Genomic DNA, 15837 nt, shown 5'->3' with positions numbered 1-15837 from the left:
GAAGAAGTGGGGACAGTGTGGTCTTGGCCTCAGGGCCGAGTGAGAAAGTGGGACACTGAAAGGTCCTCAAGGACTCGTGCTCCCTGCTGAGCCAGCAGAGGAGGAGGAGGTGCTCCATCCTTTGAAGATGGAGCAGAATGCCTGTGGATGTGCATGAGCAGGAAAGGGTCAGTGGCAATGAGAAGTTTGATGGTGAATGTTCAAAGCTTCTCCAGGGACCCCAGCTGGAGGGCAGGCTTTGTTGGAGAAATGCTTTGCTTTAATTAGGTATCTGTATTAATATTTTATTTGATTTTTTTCTTTTGTTTTGTTCTTACTTCCTCCAAAGTGGGGTCAGAACAGGCTCAGATCAGAAGCTTTTCCTTGAGAGACAAAAAAAAATCACCTCCAAGCAGAGGGAGGTGCTGGTCCTCTTTGGAGCAGAGTGGGATCCTGGATCTGCTGTGTGTCCCCATGGGGCCGCAGAGGAGCTGCCACCAAGGTGCTCATGCATGTTGTGCCCAGGTACCAGTGCAGGAGGAAGAGGAGTTTCACAGCCCTCAAATAAATGAACTGGAGCTGAAATCTCCACGGGTCACAAAAGTAATTAGGGCAGATCGTAGTCAGGGCCCAGAGCTGCCTCCATTCCCAGTGTGTGGTTTGTGTCAGCACAAAGCAGGGCCACTGAGCCAGTGAAGCACTTAAGCAAGTACTTAGCTTGAAGCATTTAAACAGGGGTTTCTCTTGGTTCCTACAAATGCCTGGAGTCACATTAGTTTGTATTTAAGTGCTTGATTGGCTCAGGGATTGTGCAGTTTGGGGAAGGAGGGTAAGAGGAAAGAGGTGACTTCCAGGGTTGGTGTGAATTTGATGCTGAAGGGTACCTGATGCACTGGAGGATGTGATGCAGGATGAGTACAAAGCCTGTTTTCCAAAGACCCAGAGCCTGCTTTTGGCACCACCACATTCTCTTTGGATGGGACAGAGACTGGCTGTGGTGCTGCCTGTCTCCCCCTTGTACCCTGGGGCTGAGGCCATCGGGATGCACAGCACTGCTCGCTCAGGGCTAAGCTGAGGCACTGGGCTCTGGGGTTGAGGAAACTACACCAAAACTTAACTGAAGGATCTTGTACCTCAGTGCTCCATCTGGGTTATTCAAGGATGAGGACAAAGGCAGTCTGACACTGTCCCACTTCTTTTCCCTCTGATGCTGCTGACCCTCTTAAGTGCACGTGCTGGCACAGGGGGACGAGGAGGGATGAGCCCTATCCTGTTTGAAGTATTATAATCCTTTCAGATGGCATTAGTGCCTGGGCCAGCAGCAGCTCTATAATTGAACCTCCTGTTTGCAGGGGCCCTGCGCTTCAGTGAGACTTCCAAATCTCATTTGTATAATGCCTGGTTGCAGTTCCTGCTGAAAGATTGCCCTGTGCCTCCAGTGCCCCCGAGCCTGCTGAGCACAAGGATGTCCTCGCTGGCAGAGGAGTGACAGAGCATGACTGGGCAGCAGCAGAGTGCTGCATGGCATCTGAGTTTCCAGAGCTTTCACCTGTTTATTGGACCTTGTGATAGGCTGATGTAATTTTTAATTCCCCCCATGCCCCTTCCTGTTTTTTTAATGCCTGAGTCCCAGGGAATGGGCTCAGTGGCAAGTGCTCAGTCAGGTATTTTGTAGGGATGAGATTTTCCAGGGAAAGCTGGGTGTGAGGGGAATCGAGGTAGGGGCACATTTGGCTGCTACCAGACTCCTTTGGGGTCATCTTTACACCTGCACAAGCAAAATCCTTTTTCTGGCCAAATGGTTTCCCTGGAAAACCCTGTCAGCTCTGCCAGCCCCCTGGGCTGGCTTGGGTTTACTGCCTCCTGAAATGCCATGTGTGTCATTCACATTCTCTGAAAAAATGCCTTCACCCAGGGTTTTTCTCCTGGGAAGCTGAAAGGCAGAGAGAGCAAAAGAAAAGAGAACAGAAAAGAGAAAAGAAAAACAGGTCTTATCTCATTTGCTTCTCCTGTGTTGTACTCATGTGGAATGTGTTTGGAGATTGTTTTACCCACGGGTGATTGTTTCATTGGATTCTGGTGTGAGTTGTTTTGACTCATTGGCCAATTGGGGCCAAGCTGTGTCAGGACTCTGCAAAGAGTCACGAGTTTTCATTATTATCTTTTTAGCATTGAGTAAGTATCTTTTCTGTATTCTTTAGTATAGTATAGTATTCTTTAATGTAGTATCATAAAATAATAAATTAGCCTTCTGATAAGATGGAGCCAGATGCATCATTCTCTCCCCTCGTCGGTGGCCCTGCATTTACAATAAACTCATGGCATTGGTCTGATTCACTCTGGTCTGAAGGCAAAACTTAGCAGCCCCAAAAGGAAAACAGTTTTTATTTTAGCAAAGGCTTAAGTTCTCTATGTTAAGAGAAGAAAGTGAGTCAGAATCTCCCTTTGGCTCGCACTGCCCACTCCTTGTCTTGCTGGGCAGCTGGAGGCTGTCCCTGGGGACTGGTGTGACCTGCCCATCCCTGTCCCTGCTGGCTCCTCTGGGGAGGCTTTTCACCTGACATGCCCTTGCACTGCTGGGCTGCCTCTGGGTGGCCAAAGTGCTGTCCCAGCTGCCCTTTCCCTGCCCGTGTCCAGCCTGGCCTGGCCTCCCGTGCCCTGCCAGGGGATGCCATGGCCCCACAGCAGCAGCCGCCGCCGCTGCTTGTTCCTCCTTCCCGCTCCAGCAATCCCTGCTGTACTGTAATCACACAATTATTATGCCGTTAAAATGTCATATTCGCAGAAATCCACATAAACAAGGCATTAGCAGTTGCCAGGAAATTGTAGTTTTACTGCTAATGACCCATTTTCCCCCTGCAGCACCACTTGTTTTTTTTCTTAAATATTATTTTTTCCCTTCTTTGTTTCTTTGGTGTTTTTTTTGTTTGTTTTGTTTTGTTTCTGAGCTCTGATTTAAGAGGCAGATGACGAATTACATCTTTGCACTGAGAGGCTTTTAATCTTTAATGTACAGTTACAGTGAAAAGCTGCCTCTGGTCTATGTGCCCTTAGCCAATGAGGGTGATGGGTGGTTTTGGAGGAGGTGCCTTTAGTGGGTCATTTTTTGGGGGGATGCTTTAGTGAAATGGCAGAGAAAGCTCTTGGTGAGGTGCTGGTGTGAGACGGAAGCCTCTCTTCTCTCCATAATAAGTTTTGTCAGTGTCTTTTTGTGGGTGTCCCTGTCCTTGACCACCCCTGGGGGACTCCCCAGGGTGGTGTTGGAAGAGGCAACACTTGTTTGCCAAGAGCAGACAGCCCCTCCTCCCATCCAAAAAGATGTATTTTTCTTCTCTTTCCTTCTGCTCATTGAGTCTCTCAAACTCTTTTAAGCGTTGACTGTGTTTCCTATAATTAATACCAGTCATTAAACTGCAGTGTTGAAAGAGAAATTACCTAATTCCAAGGAAAAAAAAATGAAAATTTATTACTAGCACGTGAAAGAAAATGATTAGGAAACTTGGAGAGATGAGCCCTGTAGAAGATAAATAGAAAGGCAAGTGGAGTATTGACTTGATCCTTTTCTAGTGCAGGGTAATTTGGCCTCTAAAGTGAGTTAGATCATAATAAATTAAATTTAGATTTCTGCACATCAGTTAAATAACTCCCAAGACAGAATTCTGGTGTGAGGAAGAGGTGATTATACATTGTGGAAATATTATAATGAAGACCTTATCTGGTAACCTGTAACCAATGTGCTGTCCCTGGGAAAGCAAAGGGGATTTCTCCTGGTGCTTTAACTCTCATTCCCTGTCTCAGATCAGGTGCAGGTGAGAAACAGGTGAGTCCCTGTGTGTGGGTTGGTGAGGTCTCCTGCCTCCTGCTGCTTGCAGAGCTGGGAGCTTCTCATGCTTTCCTCTCCTGCTTTGAGCACCTGTGTTTTGCAGAGGTCAGTGTGCACCTGTGTCTGAGCTGAGCATTCTGCTCCAATTTCAGTTCCCCTTTTAGGGAGGCTTGGGGTGGAAAGAACACCCAGAAGATTTGGGCAGGTGATGCAGACCAAAATCTACCTCTGGCTGAAAAAGTGAACCCAATCCCTGGTCTTGTTGTGTGGCCAGATAGGGATTAAAATAACTGTTTAATCTCTGGCATCTAGTTACTGTAGATCTCAGGTGTGTATTTAATTACCCAGTATTTATTACCCATCCCACAGATAGCTTTCCGCAGCCCAAAAAGAAGAACCTGGGTGAATCAAGGTGGGCTGGTGTCTTTCAGGTGGAGATTGCACAGGAGTATTAATTAGTCACTGCAGAGTTAACCAGGAATGCAACCCTGGAATGCAAGATACATCCTGAGCAGGATGAGAGGTGAATACTGTGGGGTGAGGCACTGGTATTTGTCCGTTTCCTGCTGGGACCCCACCCCTGGTAACAGCACATTAGTGGAGTTAGATGAAAATGGCTATCCCAGACCCTGGAGGACCCTGCCACGTGCCAAACCCTGCTTCTGCTGCCTGACCAGAGCATTGCTGCACTTACAGCAGGTGCAGAAGCTCCAGTTTTCTGGAGGGAATCCACCAGCCCTCCCACCTGAGCCATCAGTCAGATTCTTGCCTATCTCTACCTTTCTAGCTGATCCAAGGCTATTGGGTATAACTGACATCACAAAAACCAAAACAACCTACACACCCACACCTTACAGCCTTAAGTGCTGTGTGGCCACTTTCGAAAACCATCTCTCTTCTTATTAAGTTTGATAAAACCAACTTTTATTTTTCTTCACAGCATTAAAATTTAGGGACTGCAGCTCCGGTGGTTGTTTCAGCAGCGCCAGGCCTCCTGGGGTCATCGTGAAATCTTATAAACATCAGGCTGTCGCTGGCTCCGCGATGCAATCGCCTCACTCTTCCCTGATCTTTTACTGCCGTGCTAAATCATGTTTTGCAAGATGCCTGAGAAAAAACCCAACATAAACAGCATTTATCACCCCGTGCACGTCGGCCCTCCCCAAAGTCCACGGCTGGGTTATGTGCGTCCTCCTCGTAAAACTCCTGCAGGGACCTCACTGGTTTCGTAACTTTCTCCCAGCCTTGAATGACTTTATTCCAGTCCTGAATAACTTCCTCTCAGTGTGGCTGGTGATTCAGGGGTTTCTTCTGATCTCCTCACACTGGGATAGGTGCTGGAGGAGGTCCTGAGAAGGCCATGGGGTCACACCAGGGGAGGGTGAATACAACCCTGTATCTGGAAACCCTTGCATCCCTGGAATTTCTTGGTTCTTGGGAGTGCTTGGGAATGCTCACATCACCATAACCCAGAGCAATATGGGGCATCCTCTGGCTGGAGGTGCCTGGCTTGCTCCTGTGGTGGTTTACTTGCAGGAGCCAGTGCTCCCTCCTCCCCTTCCTGTGACTACAAAAAAATGCACTGCCAGATGCGAGTAAAATCAATTATGGGATAAAAATCGCCCTTTTCAAAAGCTTCATTTTGCGCTATTAGCAGGCAAAATCGACTTTGAGATGGTGTGAACTGAGGAGGGGAAAAAAAAAAGAAAAGCAGAAGAAAAGATCAATTATTGGATAAGATCACAATTTTCTTTAGGGCTGAGATGTGTGTAAATGTTTGCATCTCTCAGTGTTACAGGTAGGCTGAGATCAAAGAGGTTGTGCTGCTGTAGCGATGAGATCTTATCGGCGCTGTTTTGTGCCGGCTGCCTCAGACACTGCCAGAGGATGCTTAAACTCCCGACAGCTTCTGCTGCTCAGGGATGCTTCAACCCCGACAGCACCGAGCCACCAAGAAATGCTTAAAACGCCCCAAGGTTGTTGAAGCTGCTGGGTAACCCCAAAATGCAGCTCTTCCATCCTGGAGCAGGGGGGACGTGCTTCCCTGCTCTTCTCCCTTCGGTAGGGCTGAAGTCCTCAGTGGGAGACATGTGGTGGCAAAGATGGACTGAAATTGGGCTGGGAGCATGATGGCCCCCTTCTTCCAGGGTCCTGTTGCTGGAGCTGGGGCTAGGATGTGGCTGTGGAAATGTGGGATTACTCCTTTCCTGCCTGAAAGGTTATGGGGGCAATGGGCCATGTGTTTTACAATACCTTTGTTTTTTGCCTGCAGAGAAATTAAAACTCTTACAAAATGTTTGTGCTGCTTGAGAGGGGCATCCACCAGAGACCTGAATTTGGGTTCAGATTAGTCATTTTAATTCAAATTGGCAGGCTCTCTTTTACATATTGTTTCAGGAAGTAAGGACAAAAAATAAACCCTGAAGACCTCATGGGATTCTATAGGACTGTGCCTCTTGTTGACTGAGTGACAAAACTATCCTTTGTCCCCTCAAAAAGGAAAGAAGCCCAGAAGTTTCTCTTCTGATTAGGTGAAAAAGCCACCTCATAGGCCTGGGGGACTTTACCTCAAACTTAAGGATAGCTAATTGGACAGAAGCCAAAAAGTCCCACCTTTAGGGCAATTTACTAGAAAAAGAAGTGACCGAAGAAACTAATCGCATTTGTAAGGTGTTTTACCAGGAGCAAGAACCTCTAGCACCTGGCTGGGTTTTTTCTCTGTTTGTTATTTTGCCTTTTTGTTTCCAACACTGCAGCAGAAGCCGTCCTGCTGATTTTTATGCCTCCAAAGGTAGCTGAGCCATCTTGGGTGTGTTGCAGACCTCGGAGAGCTTATGAGAGCGGGCTCCAAGAGGCTGCTCTAACAGGACTCCTCGCTGGCCGCTCTCGCAGCGCTTGCCCGAGTTGCGGGGATGGTGGAGCTCCGGTGGGGCTTGGGAGGAGCTCTGGAGCGGGGTCAGGCGCGCTCCGCTCTCTGCTGTGTCTAACGGGGCTGGCTTTGTGCGCGCAGGAACCGGAGGCCGACTGGGACGACCTGTGGGATCAGTTCGAAGAGCGGAGGTACCTGAGCGCCCGGAGGTGGAAGGGCGGCGAGGACCCGTACCGGCTGCACGCCTTCAACCAGCGGGAGAGCGAGAGGATCCCCAGTGACCGCGCTGTCCGCGACACCCGCCACCACAGGTGCTGCCTCCTCCTCCTCCTCTTCCTCGCCAAACTCCATGGCGTGGCGGCTGGGAAAAAACGCCAACCGCTTACTTGTTTTTAAATTTTTTAAAAGTTTAGTAGTAGTAAAATGGTCATAAAAAATAGCAATACAATTAGAGTAATAATAATTTGGACAAATTGAATGAGGACAATCTGAGATAATAAATAAAAAGAGTTATGGACAGTCCGGGTACCTTTTTCAGGGCAGCACTAGCCCGAAAAAGGAGCCACGTTAACAGAGGATTAACCCTTAAAAGCAGCAGCCTGTTGCATATTCATACGCCTCATTCATGATGCATAAATTCCATTCAAACACAGGATTCTGTTTGGTCATCGTCAGCTTCTTCCTTCGAATCCTAACAGCACCTTCGAGGCAGGAAGAAGTTGGTTTCTTCTGATAAGAGGGCAGTAAATTCTTTTTCTCTGAAAGATTTAGGTGTCCTATGGCTGCTATCTCACTGTGAGTCCTTTCTTTGAAAAAAGTATCCTACATAGCATAGTTTCTATTTTAACATTTTTTATAACCTAAAACTATATTTAACACGGTACTTAAGAGAATTAATAGAGCATTACTTTCTAACACAACACATATAATATTCATTTTAATATTTGCGAAAAGGCAATCATCAAATACATGCATTTTTCACAGGGGCCTAGTCCTGTTCCCCTCCAGGGATGTGGTTTCGGGTGCTCTTGGGATTGGGTCTGCCTGGGTTGTATTTCTGGGATTGAGTGTTTCCCTTTGCTTGATTTCTTGGCATGTCTGGAAGTTTTAAACCTGCTAATTGAAACTGTATAAATTATTCCCATAGGGAAAGAAAGGGAAGGCCTTTATTTTCCCTTCAGAAAAGTATTGGGTTTGCAAGAGCAAGTCTCACTGTTGGGCAAAGTCTTCACAGGTGCTGAGAACTCCTGCTCTGTAGATGCACTGAGGTGATGAAAGGGGGATAAAATAACTGCTGAGTGCTGAAATTGCTCTGCAGAGAGAGGAGTGGAGAATAAGGGGTCATTGCTGAGTGAGGAGGAGAGAAGGGTAAGAACTTGTTGGATTACGAGCTGCTCCAGCACCACTGAGGTCAGAACTATCATTTGGTGCCCAAAGGAGCTCTTGGGAAAGGCAGGGAGGATTGCAGCAACAATTGCCTTGTAGATGGAGCTGCACTCCTCTGTCAGTGTGAGAAGGGTGGGGTAGGAGTTTTGGTGCTCCCTTCCTTGCTGAGGTCTTAGCTGTAGTCTCCCTCTGGTTGCCTTTTCCAGTCTCACTAGGGAAGAGCTGCCCTTCCTGCTGAAGGTCAGTGGGGTTAATTGTTAGTTTGCTGGATGGGGTGATGCGAGGATGTCCCAATGGTGAGGGAAAAGCTCCCAAGGTCCCCTCAATGCAGTTTTCCTCCTTGTCACCTGAGGACACAGTGTATGCCTGGCCCCTCCTGTCAGTCACCAGTCCAGAGCCAGTGCAAGCTCTTTCCATGGAGCTGTGCCTGGCATTATGTCCCAAATTGCTGGCAGCAGCTCTCTCTACTGCCTTGTCCTGGGAGCCCTTTTGGGGAAGTCCTGCTCTGGTGGGAGCTCTGTGCTGGAGCCAGCCATAGCACCCCGCTGCCTGTGCTGCACCTTGCTCCCAGATCAGAGTGACTCCGCTCCTGGCATCTGACCCAGCTCTGAACTTCCCCCGTTCCAGTTCCAATGCAGCACTTGGGCTGAAATGCTGAAACAGCACCAGCTCCCCAGCCCTGTAGCAAGCCATGTGCTTATTTATTTATTTAGCTTCTTTTTGTTGTAAGGACCAGATGCTCCTTTCTCCGGAGAGGAGCTGTCAGCCCTGACGGACGCCTGTTATAGCTGAGCAGAGAGTGAATGTGCTATTCCTGGAGAGAATTAATGCCAGGGATATTAACCATCTGCCCTATTAAAAGGGAAGATTGCCTCGGTTGCCCCTTGCCTACCCTGGCTGTGCAGTGGCAGCCACCTTGTTCCTGGGCGGGCAGATGTGGCACTGAGTGTTCCTGTGAAAGAAAAGTTCTCATTAAGGAGGAAGAGAGGGCACAGCACGTGGGAGGGGCTGGGGCTAATTTAATTTGTTTCCAATTTCCTTAACCCGGTAATTGGATTCTGATTTATTGAATATGCCTGAGGAATGCTGCGGATGATGCACCATTAGCCAAGCATTAGAGTAGCCACGGAGGAAATGGAGCTGCCGGCAGGTCTGGGGGAGGCAGGCGCTGATGGAGAGGATGGAGGAGGGAGAAGGATCAAGGATTGGTGGTTGAGGGAGAGAGGAAAGTGCAGAGCTGAGCCCTCTCTGGAAAAATAATCCTTACTTACAGCACAGGTGTCCTGGGAGCTGCTGCAGGTGATGGTCAGGCCCTGCCGTGCAGCCTGGAAGCTGGCCTTGAACTGTGCAGCAGAAATGTGTGGGAAAGCATGGGTAAGCATGGCCTGCTCTCGGAGCAGGGAGAAGTTGCTGGTGGCTGTGCAAGTACATATAAAGGGAATGCACCATGGGGTTGATTAGATGCCCTCCTGTGAAGGGGAGAGCAGGATTGTGTGGAGCAGGCTGTTGTGAGAGAAGGGACACCTGCAGTGCTCCTGCTGCATGTCCTACTGGAGGCTCTGTTTAGATGCTTGGTTTCAATGGAAAACTTGGATTAAGCTGCTCAGAGTGAACCCAGAGAGCTGGGCCTCAATTCTATTCCAGCTGACTTTGAGGCAATGCAGGACCCCACACTAAGGGGTGCCACTGTGCCAAGAGGCTCCTGGCGAGCTTGTGCAAGGGTTTTGGAGGCTTTGGAGAGGGTCTCATCCATCATTTCAGCTCCTTGCCATTGATAAACAACTTCTCCCTCAGCCTCTCGGTGAGATGTTGTGCTCTGCTTTGTGACAAGGTTTCCAGTGTGTTGGCTCTCCATCCCTCTTGCCTCTGCACGATATGTGACAGCACTGAGATGGACCTTCAGACCATGGTAATGCCCAGAGACCCAAACATTGGATCCTAATCCTAGGCACTGGGATGTGGGAATGCTGCTCCTCACAGCTTCTCTGTGGGGTGTTTTTCATTAGGATGGTTGCAGAAAGTTTCCTGGTGTTTTCTCTGCTAATCCAGCCGAGCATCTGGACTTGCCAGCGATAGCTGAATATACAAAATCTGGCAAGGGCTGAGCAGCAAGCTCCTTGCCAGGAGGTCATGGAGAGGGCAAATACTTTCAATGGGATGGGATGTGGCACTGACAGCCAGTTGCTTAGCAATGTTTGCTGGATTGATTTTGTTTTTAAATTGCAGCCAGTGGAATAGTTTCAGATGGAGAGGAATTGCAGTGTTCCAAGAAATCAGAGCAGGAGAAACCGTGGTGGCTCTCTTTGTCTGCCTCTGGCTAGTGCAGGGCTATGAACTTCAGCTCAATTTGTGGGTGATTTCAGCCAGGGAGCTGTCATGCTTTCTGTGGACTACTTTGTGTCACTTGGCCTGGGAGATCTCACAGCTGGAGCGTTGCTCCTGGTGACTTTCTTGTGTTTCACCGCATTCCTGGTTGCACATGGACTATGCCCTTGGACCACATAAAGGGCTGCCTTTCTCCTAGGAGAAGACCTCGGATGCTCCTGTGGTGGTGCATCCCATCTTCCCCAAAAGTCAAGGTTGAACCATCCCTGTGATTGCATCAGCAGACCGGACCTGGAGCTTGGTGGTTATCCAGACTGTGCACGGCCAGCTCATTCCTCTGGAGTGGGTGGCTAGTCTCCCTCCACCATGGTAGCCACATGCACTGGGAATTACCTCATCCCCACCTCCCACAACTCCCACCGGCAAACTGCGGGACCGAAGCGGCGGCGAATGAGTCAGTGCCGGAGGAGAGGAGCGGAGCTTTCCAGCACTGCTCAGCGGCTCGGAAAGCCGGCAGGAGCCAGGACGTGTCGCCCCCAGCCAGAAGATTTCGTCGTGATGGCTCCTGGGCTTTTTCCATCTGTGGCAGACAGCTCCTGGGGAGGCTGGTGCTCACCACGCCAGTGCTCCATATGCTGCTTGGGCTGCCCTCCGCCTCGCCGTGCCCCGCTGGCTCTGATGGATGCGCGGATGCTGTTGTGGCTGCCAGGCTCGCCTGGGACCCGGCACCGGCCCGGGCGGGGGTTTGTGCTGGCTGAGGGGGGAATTTGGGGATAAGGAGAGGAGATGAGAGGTGAGAGCCTCCAGCAGACTTCCCCAGCCACTGCAAATCACGTCAGCCAGCTTCAGGCATCTCCCAGCGTCTCTTTTCCTCTATTTGTTTTGCTTCTTACTTCAGCAGTGCTGGTACATGTTTAGTAGTGCTGTCTCAAGAGCTGATAAAGCAAGAAGGCCAAGGATGGAACCCTCTCAAATTCTTGCACAAGACTGCATTTTTGAAATTCCCTCCTTCCCTGAGTCTCAAGTGCTTTACAAGAGGTCCTACCTACCCAGCTGAAGTTTAATTTTACAGCTGCTTAGGGGTGTGTTTGTGTATGGGTGTCTGAGATAGAGAAAGCAGCTGCTAAGATCAAGTTGTGATTGAAACACGAGGCTGGCAGGGATGCTGCAGGCACGAAGATCAGGTGTTGCATTGTCTGCTGAAGGTGAGAGCATCCTGGCAGCCCAGAAGCCAGGTCCTGCAGACTTGTGCCCCCTAGAAAACCTCTGCTGTTATAGTGTTATAGTCTTATTCTCTTTGAGAACAGCAGCACACACTCTTAAGATTTCCTCCAGGTTTCTTCTCTTAAATCCCTGTGCTAAGCCAGTTGGAGAGTATGCCCTGGGTAGAAGGCAGTTTAGGACTGGTTGCTCTGCTCATATGGTCTCTTTTTGGAGGGATGGGAAGATGCAGGTGATGCCTGTGAGTTTTCCTTAAGGCAGAGAGCTGCTGTCTTGTATTCTCAAGGTCCAGAAATGCCAGGATTTCAGCCCTCAAGTGGAGCATTACACACTGCAGTGCTGTTTTGACCCATTAATTCCAGCTTACATCCCAGGGGTGCAGAGCTTGCACATTTCACGTCAGGGTGGAGCAGCTGTAGTTGGGGTAGGCAAAAATACCTGGCTGTGCTGAGTGTGGGCATGACTGGAAAGAACAGGTGGTCCTGAGGGTCACCTCTGCTGGGTGTGGTACCTGTGGACACGGGCACCTGGGGCTGAGCATGGCTCTCTGCCCTTCCCTGTGTCCCTCTTGGGCACGGCTGGCACGTGGGAGCACATGTTGGCATCCCTGTGCAGATGGCAAGAGGGCAGCTGTGGCATGGGCAGGCTTTGGAGTGGGTCTGGTTTTGGGTGAGGTGACGATTGCCACCCAGCAGTGGCTCTGGATTTGGGTGAGTTGGTGATTGCCACCCAGCAGTGGCTCTGGTTTTGGGTGAGTTGGTGATTGCCACCCAGCAGTGGCTCTGGTTTTGGGTGAGTTGGTGATTGCCACCCAGCAGTGGCTCTGGTTTTGGGTGAGGTGATGATTGCCACCCAGGAGTGGCGAGCACTGAGAATGTGGTGATGTCTTCTTGGGAATGAGGAGTCGAAGGGGAGAAAAGCTGGCAGCAATGCCTTTGGTTTGGCATGTTTATGATGCCCTTGGACTTCTCACATTGCCTTGTCTTCTTCCAGCTTCCTTTCCCACCAGACCAAAACCACTTTGAGGTTGTTCGTGAGGTGAACAATGGGTCTCAGCAGCCAGAAATGTGGGTTTTGCCCCACATAGGAATTTAAGCATCTTACCTTTCTTGCCTGGTTTCTTGAGAGTCCTCAAAGGAGGAACTTAATGTCTGGATGCCAATATGTATGAAAAAGCCCAGGCAGGACAGAGTGGGGGCTCTGCTCTGCTGTCCCCAGTGATACCTGAACATCAGACCTGCAGAAGCAGGTGAGTCCTAGGGTCCCTAGCAGGTGACCAGACCCATTTGAATTTGAGGGAGGGTTTGTAGGGACCTAGATGGACCTTGCACAGTTGAGAGCAAAACCAAACCGATAGATTTTTGAGGTCTCCTGTTATCTTTCACTTTGCTGACTCCATACATTTCTTACTTTGGCCTCTGGACTGTAGCTGGGCTAATCCACTTTCCTGTGTAATGCAGACTAAGTCCTGAGGGATTATTATTTTTAAAATGTGCTTGTTCAAGCAGTGTCTCATGAGTTGCTGGCTCGGGGGGTGCTGTGTAGACCAGGGCAAGAGGTGGTGTGGGCAGGGGTGCATGTGCTCATGGTCTTCCTGTGCCTGGTGCTGCTGGGTGCATCTCCTGGGGCACAGGGGTGGTGGGGCAGGTGTGAGCAGAGGAGCCTTGAGTGCAGGGCAGATGGGTGGGCCCCTCTCGGGTCAGCTGTTGATGTTCTCTGCCCCGAGGTGTGCAGGGTGTCTCTGCTTCAGCCCGCGCGACTCAAGAATGAGTCTGGACTCTTCGCTTTTCGGTCTTGAGGTTGTTTATTAATTCTTATCTATAAAATTTTCCTTCTGCCCAGCTGAGATCTGCTCAGCAGGGCAGCCACAGGCACTCTGACCGCCCCCAGGGCAGTGTTTTCCTTTTATACTACAAACTACGTGTATCATATTTACTCTTAATTCCTGATACCTATCACCTGTGTTAGACAGTGCACTTCTACTCTAAACCAATCCCAAAGTGCCAACATCACTGCAGAAAATGGAGAACAAGAGGAAGAAGAAGGACTAGACATGCCCTGATTCCTCCATCTTGTCCCCATAACCCCCATACCAAAAATCCTAAAATCTACATTTTCACCCTGTGAATATCTTATTATTACACTATTCAAACCTGTGTGACTTTCACGTCCTCTTACAAAGTTGGCAGCTCGCTGCAAGGGTCAAAATCGAATCTCCAGGTGTTCTGGGCAGCACGCCAGGGTCTCCGAGCCCCCTGACGGGGTTCTTGGCAGCTCTGGACATCCAGAGGGATGTGCTGAGTTCCCACAAACCCCTGCCCACGAGTTTGGATGAAGGAGGGAGCCAGGTGAGGAGGATGGGGAGAGAGGGAGTGCTCACATCTCTGGAGGTGGCAGTGGTGAGAGCTGGAGGAGGTGTCCTGGTGTGGCCAGGTGTCTGTGCTGCTGGCTCTGCTCTGTCCTGTCCCCTCTTGTGGGGATGTTCCCCCATGAGAAGTGCCTGATGCCCTGAGGGGAGAAGAGTGGCAGCACCTTGTGTGAGCTTGGGGTGGCTGGGTGTGAGAGGGTCCAGGTTTCTTCTTGCCTTTGGGGCTCTTTATTAGCTGCTTGGTGGCTGTCAGCAATGTCCTGAGGAGTTTTTTCTGTCGCTTGATTTATTATTCCAGCTGTTACTCTGTTTTCTGGGCAGAGCCAGGATATTTGTCATTTCATTGCAAAATGAGATTTATCACATTTCAGCAAAATCCTGTATGTGTGAGGGCTGTGCAGATCTTTTGCCTGCAAAGCATTTTGGGGCTGAAACAGCTGGGCAAGAGAAGATCTGGGATACCCCTGCCTTTGGTCTTGGTCTCCTTATTTCTAGTGACAGCAGGAGCAGAGCACGACCCTGCAGGTGAGCAGGTACACAAAACAGTGGCAGAAAACACATTTTACACAAAAGTATTGCTGTTAGGAAACGACATGATTGCTTTTTTCCCTTGGACACCCGACCCCAAGAGGTTAGCTCTCAGTGCTGTGTTTTTCCATCATCTCCCTAGGCTGAGATCTCTCAGGATGAATATATGAGAGCAATCCCTTAAGTAGAGTAGGGGCTGGCCTTTCCCTTTGGGATAAACTAGAACTGCCAGCATTGGTCAAGGTCTTGGTTGTGCCCTTGGTCAGATGGCTTTTGTGGCCTAAATCTGAAACTTTCATGTTTATGTGGAGTGCTCACCTCTCATAGTGGCATTTTCACTTGTTCTTCTGGGTGAATTTGGACTTGAAACTGCAAGGGGGTTTGAGGAGCCATTGTGTGATCAAAACACAGAGAGATTTGTTTTCAGGTAGCACAGAGAACAAGGACTATTGAGGTTGGCAATTCTTGGCAGCTAAGCAAGGAAAGCAAGACAGCTATTAATCAGAAACTGGCACTTCATAAAATCATAGAATAATTTGGGCTGGAAGAGACCACAGGAGGTCTCTGATCCAGCCTCCTGCTCCGAGTTGGGTCAGCTCTGTAATCAGCCCAGGTTCGTCTCAATGCAGAAAGGAATGAGCCCACTGGGACTCCTGCCTCTCAGGCTTGCCCCAGCATTTTGTAAAAGCTGAGGTAATTTAAAAACCCTGTTTGCAGCACATGGAATTTGTAGTTCTTTGCCTCCAGCTACCTGTGTTTGTGAAACAACTTGGAAGTTGCTTGAGGTGCTGTCATCTCCTCTTTTGGTGTTCATCACTTCTGGGTTATTTTAACTACCATGCTCATGGATCTTCTCTGGCTTAACACTGCAAGCCTTTGCCAGCAGTGGGGTTGAGACAGCATTGAGAAAACTTGGTCAAAGACAAAAATCCCATGGAGTCTCCACTCCATTGTGTTGCTTGGAAGTGGACAAAAATATTCACTGGACCATTTTAGCCCTGCAGAAATCCAGTATTTTGTGTTTTCCTGCTTCTGCTGGAGCTGGTGTCTGGTACAGGTGTGGGAGTACCTGCACTGAGGTGCCTCTTTCTGATATTTGCACCTTCTGTTCCCGGAGAGCTCATGCAGAAGAGTGATGGGTCTCTGTGGGACTCACCAGCTGCAAACTGAGCTGGACATGCACAGTCCTGGGAGACAGCTGGGGAGTGTCCAGGTCCCCATACTGGGAGTTCCTGTGGCCACCCCAGTGTCTGTGATGTTTGCTGCCCCACGTTTCTTCTGGTGGAGGTGGAGGGCTCAGCTGACCTGATGGGTTCTGAGGCAGGGACTGGTGGCCTC

At 49.6% G+C, this 15837-nt stretch overlaps 1 protein-coding gene across 2 annotated transcripts in view; it reads left to right on the top strand.

Annotated features, from left to right (window-relative positions):
• Window positions 1–15837, top strand: part of GALNT14 (polypeptide N-acetylgalactosaminyltransferase 14) — a 97234-nt gene that overhangs the window by 27183 nt on the left and 54214 nt on the right. The window contains exon 2 of one of the 2 annotated variants that reach the window (XM_071421480.1): window positions 6813–6982. In XM_071421480.1, the coding sequence (XP_071277581.1) occupies window positions 6813–6982 (170 nt within the window). Of the gene's footprint in view, window positions 1–6812; window positions 6983–10999; window positions 11126–15837 lie in introns of those variants that run through there. The other variant, XM_071421488.1, reaches the window with a different exon arrangement.

The sequence above is a fragment of the Agelaius tricolor genome, unplaced genomic scaffold (genome assembly GCF_023055355.1).
Source record: "Agelaius tricolor isolate 1412-34295 unplaced genomic scaffold, bAgeTri1.0.p SCAF_1, whole genome shotgun sequence".
Taxonomy (NCBI): Eukaryota; Metazoa; Chordata; class Aves; order Passeriformes; family Icteridae; genus Agelaius; species Agelaius tricolor.
Note: the sequence above shows the minus strand (reverse complement) of the source record. Positions and strands in the feature narration are given on the sequence as shown.